This window comes from Vulpes lagopus, chromosome 23 (assembly GCF_018345385.1).
Source record: "Vulpes lagopus strain Blue_001 chromosome 23, ASM1834538v1, whole genome shotgun sequence".
NCBI classification, from domain to species: Eukaryota; Metazoa; Chordata; class Mammalia; order Carnivora; family Canidae; genus Vulpes; species Vulpes lagopus.
In genome coordinates this window covers 54486851-54505665 of record NC_054846.1, presented here as the reverse complement: position 1 = coordinate 54505665, position 18815 = coordinate 54486851, and the positions used below count along the sequence as shown (strand labels likewise).

Here is an 18815-nt window from a genome sequence, read left to right as displayed (position 1 = left end):
TATTTGACTTTTGTCAGTCTTCAGAGGCCTTAATATAATATAGCTTAAGGTCCACACAGATTAAAGCCTAATACATTGGTTGTCATTTAGGAGGTATATTTTAGAATTACCTTGGGAGCTTTTTAAAAATATAAGCCATAGGGGATCCCTGGGTGGCTCAGCGGTTTCACGCCTGCCTTTGGCCCAGGGCGTGATCCTGGAGTCCCGGGATCAAGTCCCACGTCGGGCTCCCGGCATGGAGCCTGCTTCTCCTTCTGCCTGTATCTCTGCCTCTCTCTCACTCTCTCTCTCACTCTCTCTCTCTCTCTCTCTCTCTCTCTATGTCTATCATTAATAAATAAAAATAAATCTTAAAAAAATAAGCCATAGACAAGTATTTGAGACTCTTAATTTTATGAAGCTTACCTAGCCTTCATATTAAAACCTGGCATAGAATCTATAAATCTCTCTCTTTTTCTCTCTCAACCTAGACACCAGTTTCACCTATATAATAATAGATTCATACATTTTAAAAATTTGAAAATTAAATCCAATAATGTAACAGAAAGAAAAATTCATGTGACCAAAAGGTAGGAATATGAAAGGTTTGTTGCTCAGTATTTGAAAGTTGCTGAACACAAATCATTATAACAGTTCAAACGGAACATTAGATGAATAAGTAATAAATGCCAAAAAAATCTGATAAATTAAGTGGGCATTCTTAATAAGAAGGAATAGAAGGAAATTAGTTAAATACAATAAATACAAACCTTCATGGGGGGGTTGCCTGGCTGGCTCAGTTGGTAGAGCATGTAGCTCTTGATCTCGGTTGGGATTCTCAGTTTGAACCCCATGTTGGGTTTAGTGATTATTTTAAAATACATGTTCCATTACATAGTATCCAGAAAAACAAAATAGGAATAAAAAATACAAAATATCTAGGAAGTAAAAAAAAAATTTTACTTCCTGCTGCCTAGGGAGCCTGATGGGAGACGGATCATAACCTGAGCAAAAGGCAGATACTTAACTAAGCCACCCAGGCACCCCAAGTCTCTGAAGTGTAAAAAATAATGCGATGTGACTGACTGGTCACAAGATCGGTATCAACATCAGTGGTTATTTTTTCCTGTAGTAACGATAACCATGTAGAAATGGATAGAAAAAACATTGTATTATTACAATATTGAGAAAAACAAAATACCTAGGAATAAAGAAGAGTATAGAATTTATGTAAAGAAAATTAGAAATCTTACTGAAGCATATTATAAAGACTTTAAGGGAGAGACTCATCATGTTTCTGGATAGGACAGCTTGATAGAAAGTTATCATTACCAAAATTAATATATAAATGTAATGTCCTCCCAGTTAAAATCACATTTAGGTGCAGTGGAGAGCTGAATAAAAAAATTATTTATTTGGAAGAAAAAAGTGTTTAAGAATACCCATGAAAATTATTAAAAAGGAAAAAAAGGAATCACTGTTCCAAATTTTACAATTATTGAGGATTTTAGCTCCTGAAGATTCTTCGAATCACCAGTACTTCTCATTTCTCCTACAAATACCTGTTACCATGCTGGGCCACTGGTAAACACCAATGGGAAACAGGTTTCACCCCCACCCCCCACCTCTGCCCCCAACCCATGGATTTCGTGCTTCTCCATTTAAAGCGCTTGTTTCTTTTCTCTTTAGCTACTATTTCAGCTCATTATTGATTACTTAGCGGAGTTCAGTTCCACACCAGCTGTATTTACAATGATAACTGAACAGTTGAAGAAAACCTACTTTAACATCCTCATCAAGCCTGAGACTCTGGCCAAGTGGGTATACATAGTATCAGCTTGTATTTTGAAGGCCTGAAGGTGGTCAAAGTGGTTTGCCTTTCTAGGGGTTAGGTGTGGGGAATGAGGCTATGGTTTCAGTGCTGTTTTTCAGACGAATTAGAATTGGCTGTGGTTTAAGAAACCATCCATTGGGTGATAGGATTTCTAACCCAGCTTAAATAGGTGTGAGAAGGACTAAAATAAGCCTGCTTACTATACTTAGAGGCGAACAATAAACAAGGGCATTTTTCCCCAAAGTTTGTAAGTAAATAAGTTAAAGAAGTGCTGGCCCTGTGGTAGCTCAAAATTGCTTTACTACTGGTTTTAGTATATTGGGTAACTGAGTTAAACTGCTTAACCCATCACTTATTTGGCAACTGCAACTATCCAGAATTCAGCCAAGTTTCCAAAGGAGAGCAAAAAGGCTTCTGACAGTGTGATTAAAGCCTCCACTCATAACCCCTTGGGTCGTTTCATTAGAGCCTGTTCTTTTGTCCAGGGTTAATGGTAGTCGAGAGGTACCTCTGTGTGAATCAAAAAAAGCACCCCTTTAGGGTGCCATCTGTCAACAGGGGGAGAGCCTTTGTGGGAGGGAGAAGAGAGTCCTCTCTGAGCAGATAGCCCTTTGTGCACATGGCTTGCAAGCCCCTGCGTGACTCCTTGTGGGCATCTATAAATGGCAAACAGCACAAACATATGTAGAGGCCCTACTTTTGACACAGTTACAAAGGAGCCCGTAAGTGAACAGAATTCAGAAGCAAGGCAGGTGGCATTTAAGAGTCAGACCTGTAATAACTGATCTGGTCACAAAAAGTCATAAAAAGTCGTAAAAACTAATAACCAGATAGAAATTGGAAAGGACAGTCATCTGGAACTATCAATATGATGAAAAATAGCTCTGTATCAAATAACTCCTGAATACTAGCTTATTAAAATATAGTAGACTAATAATTATACCTCTTTATTGGAGATTTGTTATTTGCTAGATATAAAAACTATATATATATTTAACTCTCTCCCAAACCCTATAATAGTAGCCATTATTACTTACCATTTTTCAAATGAAGAAATTGAGTCACAGATGTTAAGTAACTAGCCAAGTACAAATAGTTTAGTGTGAGGAGAGAGGGAAGTTTAGAGTTTAGAATAGGGGTTGGTCTGATTCTGGCCTAGAGCCACTACGAATACTGTGTTGTCACTGTAGTCATAGATATCTATAATACTGGCCTCTAGTAATTAACAACATGCTAGTGAGATTTCAAATAAATAGTAATGATTCTAAATTGGAGTGTGATTCATCTGGCAACTAACGTGAAATATTTTACTTTGCCACTAAGATAAGTGAGTTGTACCAGTGAGCAAATCGATGTATAACTTTATATGTGTATTTTTAAGTGCTTTTTGGTGATTATCTTAAGTTATGATAGAAATTGTGTCTCTTCAAAAACATGTCATCTGTAGAAATTGAACCAAGTCTTTTTTTTATCTTAAAATTTATTTCAAAACAATGAAACTTTTTTTTCTGCCCTCTGAATAGAGATGTGCGGCTCTTAATCCTGGAATATGCCCGTTGGTCTATGATTGACAAGTACCGGGCTTTGATGGATGGCCTTTCCCTTGAGTCTCTGCTGAGCTTCGTCAAGGAGTTCAAATCCCAGCTCTTTGTTGAAGGCCTGGTACAAGGAAATGTCACCAGCACAGTGAGTGTGAGGTGTTGTGTTGTTATTGGTTAAGTCTGAATGCTCTTGTGGGCTCTGGAATTGCATTAGTTCTGCAAAAAGGGAAGCTCTGTAGTCTTGACAGGTCAGAGTTGTCATAGCACAGCCATCCTGATACTGGGCAAGACTTTCTTCTTGAAGAAGACTGCTGGTAATGGACAGGGCTTTGAGTGAAACAGATGTGGTAAATATACGGTATTCGTTACTTGTTGAAGATGGTGTGTGGAAACAACCGTTTAATTTAGAGATTGAAGTGGGAGCTCTGGGGTATGGTGAGGGATGTCTACACATGCACACGGGTAGTCAAAGTCATAGAAACAGAAAGTGGAGTGGTGGTTACCAAGGGTTGGGAAGATAGGAAGGTGGGGTTTTATGGGTATAGAGTTTCTTTTTTGCAAGGTTCTGGAGTTCCATTTTAGAATACATATTGTAAGTATATTTAATGCTACGTAACTGTCAGTAGTTAAGATTCTAAGTAGTTAAGATTCTAAATGTTATATGTTTTATGTGTAACACACACACACACACACACACACACACACACAATGAGGCTAAAGATGTTGAAGCCTGAGGTTAGGCAAAGTGAATGAATAAAGAAATAGGTAGAGGATGGCCAAAACTCAGTGACTAATTAGATGTGGAAGTGAGAGGAGGGAGGGTCTAGGATGATGCCTGGATTTCTTGCTTGAACCAGTGGGTTGGTGGAAGAGTAGGAAAATAGTAGATTTGGGGGCATATGAGGAGTTTGTTGTGATACATATTGAGTAGGATAGTTCTGTGGACCTTGTAACCAACTGAGGCCTCTTCTGGCCCAGAATGGTTGTTTGGGACTCTCCCTAAATTTATTTGGCTATTGACCATCTTCCTTCATGGCTTCCCAGTTTCTCGGGACTGGCCCTTTGATGGGATATATAACTGGCCACTCTGGAGACTGGCTGCTGTCTCCTCTCTACTTCCACTCTGTCTTTATCCCTCAGCCCCGAAACTAGCCTTCATTTCTTTCCTTCCCACAAAAAGAAGTTTAAAAGCAGGATAGCTACCTGCTTTTCTGAGCATGATGAGAGTACTGGGCAGGGGATCCTTTTGGTCTAGAGGACTTAGTACCATGAGTTGCTCCAGTAGAAACCACTGTAGAGATGAGCAGACCCCTCCCTACACCCCCCATTTTATAGGTAAGAAAACAGAAGCCTGGAGAGGGGAGAGGCTGCACTCACTTAGTGTTCTGTGTTATTCTGTTGCTCTGTGCTGGGTCTATATTTGTAGACCGAGGTTTTGAAAACATAGTCACAAGTGTCATAGAGGACGCGGCCTAGTGGGCTAAACTGGGCAGTTAAGTTTGACCACGTCACAGTGTGCAGGTAAACAGTGTCAATGGGAGAACGGAGGAGCAGCTGGTCGATTGAGAGCCGCCTAATATTCAACAATCATAATCAGTGTGGTTGGCAGACTAGATCTGCTTTCATACTGCTATCCAGGGTTTCTCGAAGAATTATAATATTGATATTAGTTGGTTCTGAGTGCAATTAGGGTCAAGAGAGCCTGCTATAGTTATTTTTTTCTTTTGCCTCCTAGGAATCCGTGGATTTCCTGAAATATGTTGTTGAGTGAGTATTGCTTTGAGATTTCTCTGTAGGACCTTCCTATTAGCATGAAGGCTTTGAGCCACAGCTCAGTTACCGCTAAATCCACAATGAATGGTGCTCCCTGTGTTCGGTCTTCTGGCTATGTAAACAGAGTCCCTCAGAAGGGACTGTGGATGGCCGGACGCCCTCTTCACAGTCGTCTTCGGGTGAGGGGAAGAGGGGAAAGGCGCTGCTCAGTGACCCACTCATTCTTTTGCAGCAAGCTGAACTTCATGCCCCTGGAGCAGGAGATGCCTGTGCAGTTCCAGGTGGTAGAGCTGCCCGGTGGCCACCACCTGTGCAAAGTGAGAGCTCTGAACAAGGGTGATGCCAACTCAGAGGTCACGGTGTACTACCAGGTCAGTTGGCTCCTTTATACACAGCCATCCTCGTGCCTAAGACTGGTAGGGCACTAAGCTTGGTGGAAGGTCGAGTACCCGGGAGTAGTGACCCTATGACTTTCAAGGCCCTTCTGCGGTTACCTCTGTGGTTTTATCCATAGGGTCGTTTGTCCTCTTGAAGCAATTGCACTTAAAAATTGCTCCTGTTAGCGAAATGGATCCTTTCTCAATCCCAGTGCTTTGTCGAATCATTCAACTACTAGTCCAGAGGGACAGAGACTGAAGAGTGGTTGGAAGTTCCTATGTGCCCTCCCGATAGAACCCCAAGTGGCAGGATGACATTTGTTAAAAGGACAGTTTTGAAAAAGAGACAAAAGTAAACATAACCAAGCCATCAATATATAGCAAAACAGAGTGACTAACCAGAATCGTAATAAAAAGTTTCAAAGCATCTGAGATAAAGGATTTATCGCCTGTTTTGATGAATCTGAGGTCCAGAGTCCTTTACTTGCCTGAGGTGTGTGGGGCTTAAACCTGTTCCTTCTGTCCTCAGATCCTGTGTTCTTTCCACACCATTCTAGAAAGGCGGGATGGGGCTTAAAATAGGAGCTTTGCAACAGTCTCACTTGGCCCATAGCTTGTGGTTAGTCCCACTTACTTCTAGAACAGCTGGGACCTGTGCCTGTCCAGACTGATCTCAGACTTCTTAAACTCTGTGGTTCCTAGGTGTCCTGCAGTAGGAAGTAACTTCTCCATCAGGCCCTGTGACGATCTCCCTGGTCTGGGCTTTGGGCAGGGGTATATGGCCTTACTGTCTGTTGCCTTGTCCTTTTATTGTGTTTCTGGCCCTGAACTTATGGCTTTCCATAGAGACCCAGCTTGTGTGTGGAGCCCTTCACCCTCTGGCTGTAGTTACTTTGTTTTTATCCAGATTCTCAGCTTATTTGAAGCTGAAATGACTACCAGCCTCCCTCCCCTCCCCCCCCCCCAAAATTCATAAATGGTATGGCCTGGCCCTGTCCACATTTCCAGTGTTTCTGCTGTTCAAAATCCATAGTACTTTTCCCGTTTAGGTGAGATTTCATATCGCAAGACCATGTCTATTGAGGTGCTTTCTATCAGTTACCTCTTAGCACTGGCTTCTAAAACAAACTGCTTTCCTTAGGAAACCACTTCCCTCTTCCCAGAGAGCATCTTGAACAGGAAATCTCCTTGCCTGACTAAACAGGACTTGCATGGCACATAGGCTTTCAGCCCCTTCCTCTAATGAAGTGGCAAGGAAAAGAAATGGGTCTGTTAGAGGAGCCTGACAGTGGTGTACTAGCAGCATCCTTGCTTGTTGGCTTCCTGCCCCCTTTCATTCTAACCATGTTATTTTGCTACTCTCCAGGAGAGCCGGGATGTGGTCTCCCAAGTGTGGTATCTGCCTTTTAGGTATTTCTCTTACCAGCTGTTTTGGCTCCCTCTATATGACCTTAGAAGCTTCTGTTCATACCCTTTCTGTCTGAGGAATAGGTCCAGATATCCTTCATTGATCCCAAATATTTCCTGCTTTTCTCCTTAGGACCTTGACTGCAAATACTTGACTTTAGGTTTGGTCCTTTGGGTTCTTTGGGCAGGAGCTGGCAGGTTGGGTATTACTGGACTCACCTCATGTTGGCCTGCAAGGGCCAAGAATGCAGATAATTGGGCATAATTTCTGTCCTCACAGGCCTACTAGTCTAGTGGGAAGGCACATGTATAAAAAAAATTGTTGAGAATATGGCAGCAGAGTGTGTGATCACTTCTCTTGGGGCAAGAGAAGAATGGGATGGATACCTGAGTAAAGTGGTTGCCAAGAATAGCTGGATTCTTCAAAAGTCCCATAAGCCATTGGATTGTCAGTTGGTCTGACCAACCTCTCCTTTCAGTCAGGTACCAGGAGTCTGAAAGAATACACTCTCATGGAGCTGCTCGTGGTAAGTTGTAGTAAAGGAGAGTTGAAGTGTTCAGAAGCCCTTGACCCACTCGGAGGACGGGCCTTTCTGCCCGGGAGCGAGGGGCTCGGGAGGGGTCAGAGGCCTGTTTGTTGGTGAGATGGTTATTTTCATATTCTCTTCTGATATGAGCATGGACAGGGGGCTTGGGCGATTTAGGAAGAAGGGAGTAGGGAGGCTGGACTTCGGGGTGACGTGGAACACTTGGGAGTTAGAAGTGGATCGCCTTTCTCTGCTGGGAGGAGTTGGGCTGATGGGTATATGTTGAATTACAGATGCACATGGAAGAGCCTTGTTTTGACTTCCTTCGAACCAAGCAGACCCTTGGGTAAGTCTGCTGGCGAGAGCACCGAGCTCACATGAAGGTCTGGGGCTTACTTTGCAGGCTGAGGTTTACCAGATACCCTGACTGAGCAGCCTCTTGGAGCTTACTGGTCCTTCCATGCTTTAGAGTCATACCGACTGGTCAGAACTTCTAGAATTTGCATCTTGAACCATCTATGATCAGGTTTTGTTTGGTCAAGTTTCAAAGATTGACAAGGAAAAAAGTTAGTGTGTAGTCCTCAGTTCAGGAGGGGGCTGGACACCCTAACCTGAAAATGAAGTAGATGCATACACATTTGCGGATTTTCTTTCAGGAGTCAGGTCCAGTCAGGATGTATAGAAACCCTTCCCACTCATCCCTAGCTTCTGAGGGCGGGGCTCTGGGAACTGCCTGAGTTCACAGAATTTTTCATTCTGGCTGTAGGTACCATGTTTACCCTACATGTAGGAACACATCTGGGATCCTAGGATTCTCTGTCACCGTGGGGACTCAGGCAACTAAATACAAGTGAGTAGATGGGCCCAGCTATTATTATTCTTGGCCTGGAGAGGGGGTTATTGGCACGTCCTTTAAACCTCAGGAACTGGGATCCCTGGGTGGCTCAGCGGTTTAGCGCCTGCCTTTGGCCCAGGGCGCAATCCTGGAGTCCCGGGATCGAGTCCCACATCGGGCTCCTGGCATAGAGTCTGTTTCTCCCTCCTCCTGTGTCTCTGCCTCTCTCTCTCTATCATAAATAAATAAATAAATCCTTAAAAATAAATAAATAAACCTCAGGAACTCTGATCTAGTAGGGTTTGCTTCACTTAGTCACAGCTGTGGAGGGTGGGGACAGAGGGTGGGTCGTAGGTGGCCTGATGCGGGACGGATCAGTGGTGGATCAGTGATGGTTCCAGGGGCTGCAGGGCTTGTCAGTGTTTCCTCTCTCCAGGGGAGCCCAGCACAAGCAAAGCACAGGTGCCTGACTCAGCACCTAGGCTAGAACCAGGCAGGGGACGAGCCTCGCTGGGTCGTGCTGTGGGGCGGTCGGGCTTGGCTGGTCACCGCTTCAGTGCTGAGGGGCTGGGTCCTTTGCTGTTCTGTTCTCTCACTCAGCTTAGAGGAAGAGGGCTGAGGCCGGGGAAGAAAATACCCCAGTCTCTTTCCTAGAAACATGCCGCAGCCCTTTTTCTCCTTTGCGTTCTGCTTGAGGCCAGGTTTCTGCTGACTTGTCATTGAACGTGTTTTCAGTTCTGAAGTTGTTGATAAGAAGATAGAAGAGTTTCTTTCCAGCTTTGAGGAGAAGATAGAGAACCTCACTGAGGATGCCTTCAACACCCAGGTGCGTGTGCTGGTCTGGTCTTTTGTTCCTTTGGCTGGCTCTTGAGTTTTGTAGCCCCACCTGGCTGGACCGTGTCTCCTAGCTTCGTCCCTCCCCGTCGTCACGCTGGCAGGTCTGTCACAAACCAGACTGAACAGGACCAAGTGTTCTGGGACGATTGGGGTGATGCTGTACCTGAGGGTCTCTCTTTTTGATGGAACAGGTCACAGCTCTCATCAAGCTGAAGGAATGTGAGGATACCCACCTTGGGGAGGAGGTGGACAGGAACTGGAACGAAGTGGTGACACAGCAGTATCTCTTTGACCGCCTTGCCCATGAGGTAGTAGGAAGTTTTGAGAATCAGAGTCCTGACTGGGACTCCTGATTTTCTAAGAGTCACACTGCCAAGCAAATCAATATTGTGTGGAAGAGAAACCCGGGGTGCTCACCTAGGTTTGCTTATTGCAGACCATCTAGGTTTGCTTAATCAAATCTTGAATTTCCAGATGGGTTGTCTAGCACCGTAGACAGCCAAGCGATGCCCAGTTTTGTATTGGTATTTTTTGTGTAATATACTTGTTTTATATTTATATTGAGGCTCACTACCAGATTTGTAGAGGAAAAAAACAGGTTCTACTCTTCTGGTCTTTATGGAATTTCTCTCCAGGTTTATTGATTCTGGGTGTAGGTCTTTGACAACTTCTAGCCCAAAGTAGTAAAACCCACAAAAAGAGCTTTGGGACCTGCAGTGTAGGGCGCTCTGACAGTGTAACCCTCCATGGTGGAGTAGAAAAGGACAGTGAAGCAGAAAGGCCATTTAACAAGAGGTTTCAGCACAGCTCGTAAGCGCTCCAGTTTTCCTTGTGGGACAACCAAGTTCTCTTCCTGTGTTTCCACCACCCCTGCCCCCGTATTCTCTCAAGGCGGAGTGTACAGTTAGCACGCCCCCCAGAGGCGGCACTGACGCGGTGGCGGATTTCGCCTGTGTGCTCCTCCGCTGTAACGAGGGCATCGCTACCCTGTTTGCCAGGGCTATTGCTGTGAGACACGAGGGTGTCACACAGTCTCGTTTTCATCCTTCTCTAGAAGGTATAAAGGATATGCTCAGGTGCTGAGCAGAACCAAACCCAGGGGGTGTGGGAGTTTAATAAGACCTTTCCAGAAAATGCATCACTTGTCTTTTATAGCTTTCTTTCCTATCTTCCCTCCCCCCTGTAAGATTGAAGCACTGAAGTCATTCTCAAAATCTGACCTCGTCAGCTGGTTCAAGGCTCACAGAGGACCAGGAAGTAAAATGCTCAGCGTTCACGTGAGTATGGTTGCCACGCTGGCTCCAAGCCTTTAGGTTAGCCCTGCAACATTCCCTGAGCTTGGGCTGGTACTAGACATTCTGACCGGTTTTTGCCCGCATCTGGTGAGCCTAGTTCTCAAGTCTTTGGCTTCTTTCAGGTTGTTGGATTTGGGAAGTATGAGCCAGAAGAGGACGGCTCCCCTTCGGGTGAGGAGTCCCACTCTTGTGAAGTGATGCAGCTAACCTACCTGCCGACTTCCCCCTTGCTGGTGGGCTCCACCATCCCCATTACTGACATCAGGGCTTTCACATCGACACTTAGCCTGCTCCCCTACCACAAAATAGTCAAAGAGGACGCGGCCTAGTGGGCTAAACTGGGCAGTTAAGTTGACCACGTCACAGTGTGCAGGTAAACAGTGTCAATGGGAGAACGGTGGACGCCAAGCTGTCGACTTGAGAGCGCCTAATATTCACAATCATAATCAGTGTGGTTGGCAGCCTAGATACTGCTTTCATCACTGCTATCCAGGGTTTCTCGAGAATTATAATATTGATATTAGTTGGTTCTGAGTGCAATTAGGGTCAAGAGAGCCTGCCTCTAGTTATTTTTTTTCTTTTGCCTCCTAGGAATCCGTGGATTTCCTGAAAATGTGTTTGTTGAGTGAGTATTGCTTTGAGATTTCTCTGTAGGACCTTCCTATTAGCATGAAGGCTTTGAGCCACAGCTCAGTTACCGCTAAATCCACAATGAATGGTGCTCCCTGTGTTCGGTCTTCTGGCTATGTAAACAGAGTCCCTCAGAAGGGACTGTGGATGGCCGGACGCCCTCTTCACAGTCGTCTTCGGGTGAGGGGAAGAGGGGAAAGGCGCTGCTCAGTGACCCACTCATTCTTTTGCAGCAAGCTGAACTTCATGCCCCTGGAGCAGGAGATGCCTGTGCAGTTCCAGGTGGTAGAGCTGCCCGGTGGCCACCACCTGTGCAAAGTGAGAGCTCTGAACAAGGGTGATGCCAACTCAGAGGTCACGGTGTACTACCAGGTCAGTTGGCTCCTTTATACACAGCCATCCTCGTGCCTAAGACTGGTAGGGCACTAAGCTTGGTGGAAGGTCGAGTACCCGGGAGTAGTGACCCTATGACTTTCAAGGCCCTTCTGCGGTTACCTCTGTGGTTTTATCCATAGGGTCGTTTGTCCTCTTGAAGCAATTGCACTTAAAAATTGCTCCTGTTAGCGAAATGGATCCTTTCTCAATCCCAGTGCTTTGTCGAATCATTCAACTACTAGTCCAGAGGGACAGAGACTGAAGAGTGGTTGGAAGTTCCTATGTGCCCTCCCGATAGAACCCCAAGTGGCAGGATGACATTTGTTAAAAGGACAGTTTTGAAAAAGAGACAAAAGTAAACATAACCAAGCCATCAATATATAGCAAAACAGAGTGACTAACCAGAATCGTAATAAAAAGTTTCAAAGCATCTGAGATAAAGGATTTATCGCCTGTTTTGATGAATCTGAGGTCCAGAGTCCTTTACTTGCCTGAGGTGTGTGGGGCTTAAACCTGTTCCTTCTGTCCTCAGATCCTGTGTTCTTTCCACACCATTCTAGAAAGGCGGGATGGGGCTTAAAATAGGAGCTTTGCAACAGTCTCACTTGGCCCATAGCTTGTGGTTAGTCCCACTTACTTCTAGAACAGCTGGGACCTGTGCCTGTCCAGACTGATCTCAGACTTCTTAAACTCTGTGGTTCCTAGGTGTCCTGCAGTAGGAAGTAACTTCTCCATCAGGCCCTGTGACGATCTCCCTGGTCTGGGCTTTGGGCAGGGGTATATGGCCTTACTGTCTGTTGCCTTGTCCTTTTATTGTGTTTCTGGCCCTGAACTTATGGCTTTCCATAGAGACCCAGCTTGTGTGTGGAGCCCTTCACCCTCTGGCTGTAGTTACTTTGTTTTTATCCAGATTCTCAGCTTATTTGAAGCTGAAATGACTACCAGCCTCCCTCCCCCCCCCCCCCCCCCAAAATTCATAAATGGTATGGCCTGGCCCTGTCCACATTTCCAGTGTTTCTGCTGTTCAAAATCCATAGTACTTTTCCCGTTTAGGTGAGATTTCATATCGCAAGACCATGTCTATTGAGGTGCTTTCTATCAGTTACCTCTTAGCACTGGCTTCTAAAACAAACTGCTTTCCTTAGGAAACCACTTCCCTCTTCCCAGAGAGCATCTTGAACAGGAAATCTCCTTGCCTGACTAAACAGGACTTGCATGGCACATAGGCTTTCAGCCCCTTCCTCTAATGAAGTGGCAAGGAAAAGAAATGGGTCTGTTAGAGGAGCCTGACAGTGGTGTACTAGCAGCATCCTTGCTTGTTGGCTTCCTGCCCCCTTTCATTCTAACCATGTTATTTTGCTACTCTCCAGGAGAGCCGGGATGTGGTCTCCCAAGTGTGGTATCTGCCTTTTAGGTATTTCTCTTACCAGCTGTTTTGGCTCCCTCTATATGACCTTAGAAGCTTCTGTTCATACCCTTTCTGTCTGAGGAATAGGTCCAGATATCCTTCATTGATCCCAAATATTTCCTGCTTTTCTCCTTAGGACCTTGACTGCAAATACTTGACTTTAGGTTTGGTCCTTTGGGTTCTTTGGGCAGGAGCTGGCAGGTTGGGTATTACTGGACTCACCTCATGTTGGCCTGCAAGGGCCAAGAATGCAGATAATTGGGCATAATTTCTGTCCTCACAGGCCTACTAGTCTAGTGGGAAGGCACATGTATAAAAAAAATTGTTGAGAATATGGCAGCAGAGTGTGTGATCACTTCTCTTGGGGCAAGAGAAGAATGGGATGGATACCTGAGTAAAGTGGTTGCCAAGAATAGCTGGATTCTTCAAAAGTCCCATAAGCCATTGGATTGTCAGTTGGTCTGACCAACCTCTCCTTTCAGTCAGGTACCAGGAGTCTGAAAGAATACACTCTCATGGAGCTGCTCGTGGTAAGTTGTAGTAAAGGAGAGTTGAAGTGTTCAGAAGCCCTTGACCCACTCGGAGGACGGGCCTTTCTGCCCGGGAGCGAGGGGCTCGGGAGGGGTCAGAGGCCTGTTTGTTGGTGAGATGGTTATTTTCATATTCTCTTCTGATATGAGCATGGACAGGGGGCTTGGGCGATTTAGGAAGAAGGGAGTAGGGAGGCTGGACTTCGGGGTGACGTGGAACACTTGGGAGTTAGAAGTGGATCGCCTTTCTCTGCTGGGAGGAGTTGGGCTGATGGGTATATGTTGAATTACAGATGCACATGGAAGAGCCTTGTTTTGACTTCCTTCGAACCAAGCAGACCCTTGGGTAAGTCTGCTGGCGAGAGCACCGAGCTCACATGAAGGTCTGGGGCTTACTTTGCAGGCTGAGGTTTACCAGATACCCTGACTGAGCAGCCTCTTGGAGCTTACTGGTCCTTCCATGCTTTAGAGTCATACCGACTGGTCAGAACTTCTAGAATTTGCATCTTGAACCATCTATGATCAGGTTTTGTTTGGTCAAGTTTCAAAGATTGACAAGGAAAAAAGTTAGTGTGTAGTCCTCAGTTCAGGAGGGGGCTGGACACCCTAACCTGAAAATGAAGTAGATGCATACACATTTGCGGATTTTCTTTCAGGAGTCAGGTCCAGTCAGGATGTATAGAAACCCTTCCCACTCATCCCTAGCTTCTGAGGGCGGGGCTCTGGGAACTGCCTGAGTTCACAGAATTTTTCATTCTGGCTGTAGGTACCATGTTTACCCTACATGTAGGAACACATCTGGGATCCTAGGATTCTCTGTCACCGTGGGGACTCAGGCAACTAAATACAAGTGAGTAGATGGGCCCAGCTATTATTATTCTTGGCCTGGAGAGGGGGTTATTGGCACGTCCTTTAAACCTCAGGAACTGGGATCCCTGGGTGGCTCAGCGGTTTAGCGCCTGCCTTTGGCCCAGGGCGCAATCCTGGAGTCCCGGGATCGAGTCCCACATCGGGCTCCTGGCATAGAGTCTGTTTCTCCCTCCTCCTGTGTCTCTGCCTCTCTCTCTCTATCATAAATAAATAAATAAATCCTTAAAAATAAATAAATAAACCTCAGGAACTCTGATCTAGTAGGGTTTGCTTCACTTAGTCACAGCTGTGGAGGGTGGGGACAGAGGGTGGGTCGTAGGTGGCCTGATGCGGGACGGATCAGTGGTGGATCAGTGATGGTTCCAGGGGCTGCAGGGCTTGTCAGTGTTTCCTCTCTCCAGGGGAGCCCAGCACAAGCAAAGCACAGGTGCCTGACTCAGCACCTAGGCTAGAACCAGGCAGGGGACGAGCCTCGCTGGGTCGTGCTGTGGGGCGGTCGGGCTTGGCTGGTCACCGCTTCAGTGCTGAGGGGCTGGGTCCTTTGCTGTTCTGTTCTCTCACTCAGCTTAGAGGAAGAGGGCTGAGGCCGGGGAAGAAAATACCCCAGTCTCTTTCCTAGAAACATGCCGCAGCCCTTTTTCTCCTTTGCGTTCTGCTTGAGGCCAGGTTTCTGCTGACTTGTCATTGAACGTGTTTTCAGTTCTGAAGTTGTTGATAAGAAGATAGAAGAGTTTCTTTCCAGCTTTGAGGAGAAGATAGAGAACCTCACTGAGGATGCCTTCAACACCCAGGTGCGTGTGCTGGTCTGGTCTTTTGTTCCTTTGGCTGGCTCTTGAGTTTTGTAGCCCCACCTGGCTGGACCGTGTCTCCTAGCTTCGTCCCTCCCCGTCGTCACGCTGGCAGGTCTGTCACAAACCAGACTGAACAGGACCAAGTGTTCTGGGACGATTGGGGTGATGCTGTACCTGAGGGTCTCTCTTTTTGATGGAACAGGTCACAGCTCTCATCAAGCTGAAGGAATGTGAGGATACCCACCTTGGGGAGGAGGTGGACAGGAACTGGAACGAAGTGGTGACACAGCAGTATCTCTTTGACCGCCTTGCCCATGAGGTAGTAGGAAGTTTTGAGAATCAGAGTCCTGACTGGGACTCCTGATTTTCTAAGAGTCACACTGCCAAGCAAATCAATATTGTGTGGAAGAGAAACCCGGGGTGCTCACCTAGGTTTGCTTATTGCAGACCATCTAGGTTTGCTTAATCAAATCTTGAATTTCCAGATGGGTTGTCTAGCACCGTAGACAGCCAAGCGATGCCCAGTTTTGTATTGGTATTTTTTGTGTAATATACTTGTTTTATATTTATATTGAGGCTCACTACCAGATTTGTAGAGGAAAAAAACAGGTTCTACTCTTCTGGTCTTTATGGAATTTCTCTCCAGGTTTATTGATTCTGGGTGTAGGTCTTTGACAACTTCTAGCCCAAAGTAGTAAAACCCACAAAAAGAGCTTTGGGACCTGCAGTGTAGGGCGCTCTGACAGTGTAACCCTCCATGGTGGAGTAGAAAAGGACAGTGAAGCAGAAAGGCCATTTAACAAGAGGTTTCAGCACAGCTCGTAAGCGCTCCAGTTTTCCTTGTGGGACAACCAAGTTCTCTTCCTGTGTTTCCACCACCCCTGCCCCCGTATTCTCTCAAGGCGGAGTGTACAGTTAGCACGCCCCCCAGAGGCGGCACTGACGCGGTGGCGGATTTCGCCTGTGTGCTCCTCCGCTGTAACGAGGGCATCGCTACCCTGTTTGCCAGGGCTATTGCTGTGAGACACGAGGGTGTCACACAGTCTCGTTTTCATCCTTCTCTAGAAGGTATAAAGGATATGCTCAGGTGCTGAGCAGAACCAAACCCAGGGGGTGTGGGAGTTTAATAAGACCTTTCCAGAAAATGCATCACTTGTCTTTTATAGCTTTCTTTCCTATCTTCCCTCCCCCCTGTAAGATTGAAGCACTGAAGTCATTCTCAAAATCTGACCTCGTCAGCTGGTTCAAGGCTCACAGAGGACCAGGAAGTAAAATGCTCAGCGTTCACGTGAGTATGGTTGCCACGCTGGCTCCAAGCCTTTAGGTTAGCCCTGCAACATTCCCTGAGCTTGGGCTGGTACTAGACATTCTGACCGGTTTTTGCCCGCATCTGGTGAGCCTAGTTCTCAAGTCTTTGGCTTCTTTCAGGTTGTTGGATTTGGGAAGTATGAGCCAGAAGAGGACGGCTCCCCTTCGGGTGAGGAGTCCCACTCTTGTGAAGTGATGCAGCTAACCTACCTGCCGACTTCCCCCTTGCTGGTGGGCTCCACCATCCCCATTACTGACATCAGGGCTTTCACATCGACACTTAGCCTGCTCCCCTACCACAAAATAGTCAAATAAACTGCAGTCTCGTTGGCCTGAAGCATTGTGTATTTAAAAATGTGTTGGTATCTTATGAAGTTACACTACTACTAGTGCCACTGAATTTTTGCACTGCCGTCATAGAACTTGATTTACACTCCTACCCCCCACGTTGTGAATCAGAAACCACGGGTTACCCTAGGAGCTGGCAGAGAACAGCAGCTGTGCCAAGTGCGACCAGAAAGCTTGCTGGAGCACTTAGAGAAGCCCTGGCCTGTCCTGGTTCTCAGCTGGAGGACCCCGTTCTGTAGGGGAACTCTGAGAGGCCCTGTGTAACCCAGGTCTTAGTGCCTAAGAAGTGCTAGGTGCTAATACGTGGTGGTGGTTTTTTTTTTTTTTTTAATGTATTTTTAAATAAAGACAGTTCTGTAATGCCCTTCTTCAGAACGAGCCATTTGCTACTTTTTTGTTTGTGGGGTGGGAATCTAAAACCCTCTTCCTAAACTAAGGCAATAAAATATTTTTGGATAAATGTTGGGAGCCCTATGTGTGCTGTATGAGAATTCAAGGGACTCTGGAGAATAGCCTGGTGGGAGCTAAACACCGAGCACAGAGTTCATGGGAGGGCTGAGAAGAAGGATGGACCCTCCACTGCTTCAGGAGAGTCCTTGTGTAAAGCTACTTAGCTCTTGGATTCAAGGCTGCCAAATAATAAAAGAAACACATTTAAAAAAATTTGAAAAAATTACTTTATGAAGCCTTAAGAAGCACTGAGTATAGTTAAATATAGTTAGTCCAGAGTTAGATACAATTTAATAGTCCAATTCCAAAACAAAAGTTGTTACAGGTGAGGCCATGAAATTTCCTAACACTTGATTTTAATACATTGCACTAAGTTTCTAAAACTCAGAGGAACCAATATTTACAGTAGATGGAGTATTTGTGAAAAATCTGCCATCAGGTATATATGTATATATATGTATATGTGTGTGTGTAGAACCCAAGCTGATATGAGCTAAGAAACAGATGTATATCTTAACAGCCATACTAGGTGTGCAAGGTTTAAGACTGGGATTTATAAATGCTCTTCAGAGCATGGGGTTTGGGGAAAAAAGCAGACATCTTGTTTTCAAAACCTGAAGTTTTTCTCAGGACTGAATTCAAAATTGTAACTGCCACAGAAAAGGAAAAGAGGGAAGCTTTTCTCGTTTTAATTGTTCATCTGCATCAGAAAGTCCAGTATCCCTGAGATAGGAACCACTGCAATAAGAAGGGAGTGAACAGATTCTCCCAAAGGAAAATTGTTGCTTAATTATGCCTATTGCCCTGGTCATCAGGTGTAAATGTTGCATTTCCCAGCCTAATGCTTTGCAGCACCAAGACGTTTCAGTAATGGTTCATCGTAAACCCAACATTCTCCATCTTCATGAAATAACTGTAAAAGAAAGGGGGAGAACTCCGTTACTCATTTGCTTTGTACGTCTATAAATAAGAGTTTATTAGGTCTTCTCCCCTCCTTACACTAAAACGAGTTTCCGGTAGGGACCAGGGCTCATCGTGGCAATCAGCAGGCTTATTTACAAGGGGTACGCACGGTACTTCTGCAGTCAGTGACAAGGACGTGGAAGTACAGCTCAGGGCATGGGGGCGCGAGGCTCAGGGCCGGGGCAGGCTCCCCAAACAAGCTTACCCTAGTCTCCCACTGAATTTCCTTCTCTTTCCTTTCCCGGGCTTCTGCTCTTTGTCTTTCTTCAAGTCTATGCTTGGCTTCGGTTGCTGCATCAATGTCTCTGATTTTTAAGTTGAAAGTGACATCCTTCCAAAGGCTAAAGAAAAGAAGTCAAAGTGCTGAGTACTAAACGGAGAGGAGTTAGCAAACCTGAGAATGACCGTGCAGCACCCGCTGAGTACAGCATCGTCAAAGTGTAAGCCAACCGGGTTTAAGTGCAGTGTGCAGTTCAGGAACGAACTCGAAGTGGTACCAAGGTGCTGGCGTAAGCAGGAGAAATGGGCTCGGAGGATTCCACTGCTAGTGTCGAAGGAAAGAAGGATGGGCAGAAAGCTAGATATGCGGTACAGAGGAGAGCAAAACTGACCCTGAGGTCTGTCTGGGGCTCCACCAAGGCTAGCAAGGCAGCCCTGGGGTTAGCGGCTCACCTCTCCCGGGCTTGGGTTTCCTTTGTTAAAAACCAAAAGAGTAAGATCAGGGGAGAAAAGTTCCA

General features: G+C 45.8%; 2 protein-coding genes across 8 annotated transcripts in view; one reads left to right on the top strand and one right to left on the bottom strand.

Annotated features, from left to right (window-relative positions):
* The window catches only part of NRDC (nardilysin convertase), a 97686-nt gene extending 81032 nt beyond the window's left edge, over positions 1–16654 (top strand). Inside the window, exons 23-34 of the mRNA XM_041739144.1 lie at positions 1669–1796; positions 3337–3499; positions 5090–5121; positions 5360–5498; positions 7391–7438; positions 7732–7784; positions 8205–8288; positions 9009–9099; positions 9302–9418; positions 10298–10387; positions 10528–10704; positions 16615–16654. Coding sequence (XP_041595078.1) covers positions 1669–1796; positions 3337–3499; positions 5090–5121; positions 5360–5498; positions 7391–7438; positions 7732–7784; positions 8205–8288; positions 9009–9099; positions 9302–9418; positions 10298–10387; positions 10528–10704; positions 16615–16632 — 1140 coding nt within the window. The 3' untranslated portion in view covers positions 16633–16654. The remainder of the gene's footprint in view (positions 1–1668; positions 1797–3336; positions 3500–5089; positions 5122–5359; positions 5499–7390; positions 7439–7731; positions 7785–8204; positions 8289–9008; positions 9100–9301; positions 9419–10297; positions 10388–10527; positions 10705–16614) is intronic.
* A 670-nt stretch (positions 16655–17324) lies between these two features.
* The window catches only part of OSBPL9 (oxysterol binding protein like 9), a 170250-nt gene continuing 168759 nt past the window's right edge, over positions 17325–18815 (bottom strand). For all 7 annotated transcript variants that reach the window (XM_041739145.1, XM_041739146.1, XM_041739147.1 and 4 more), the window contains 2 exons: positions 18284–18419; positions 17325–18028 (listed from right to left, as the gene is read on the bottom strand). In XM_041739145.1, coding sequence (XP_041595079.1) covers positions 17954–18028; positions 18284–18419 — 211 coding nt within the window. In that variant the 3' untranslated portion in view covers positions 17325–17953. The remainder of the gene's footprint in view (positions 18029–18283; positions 18420–18815) is intronic.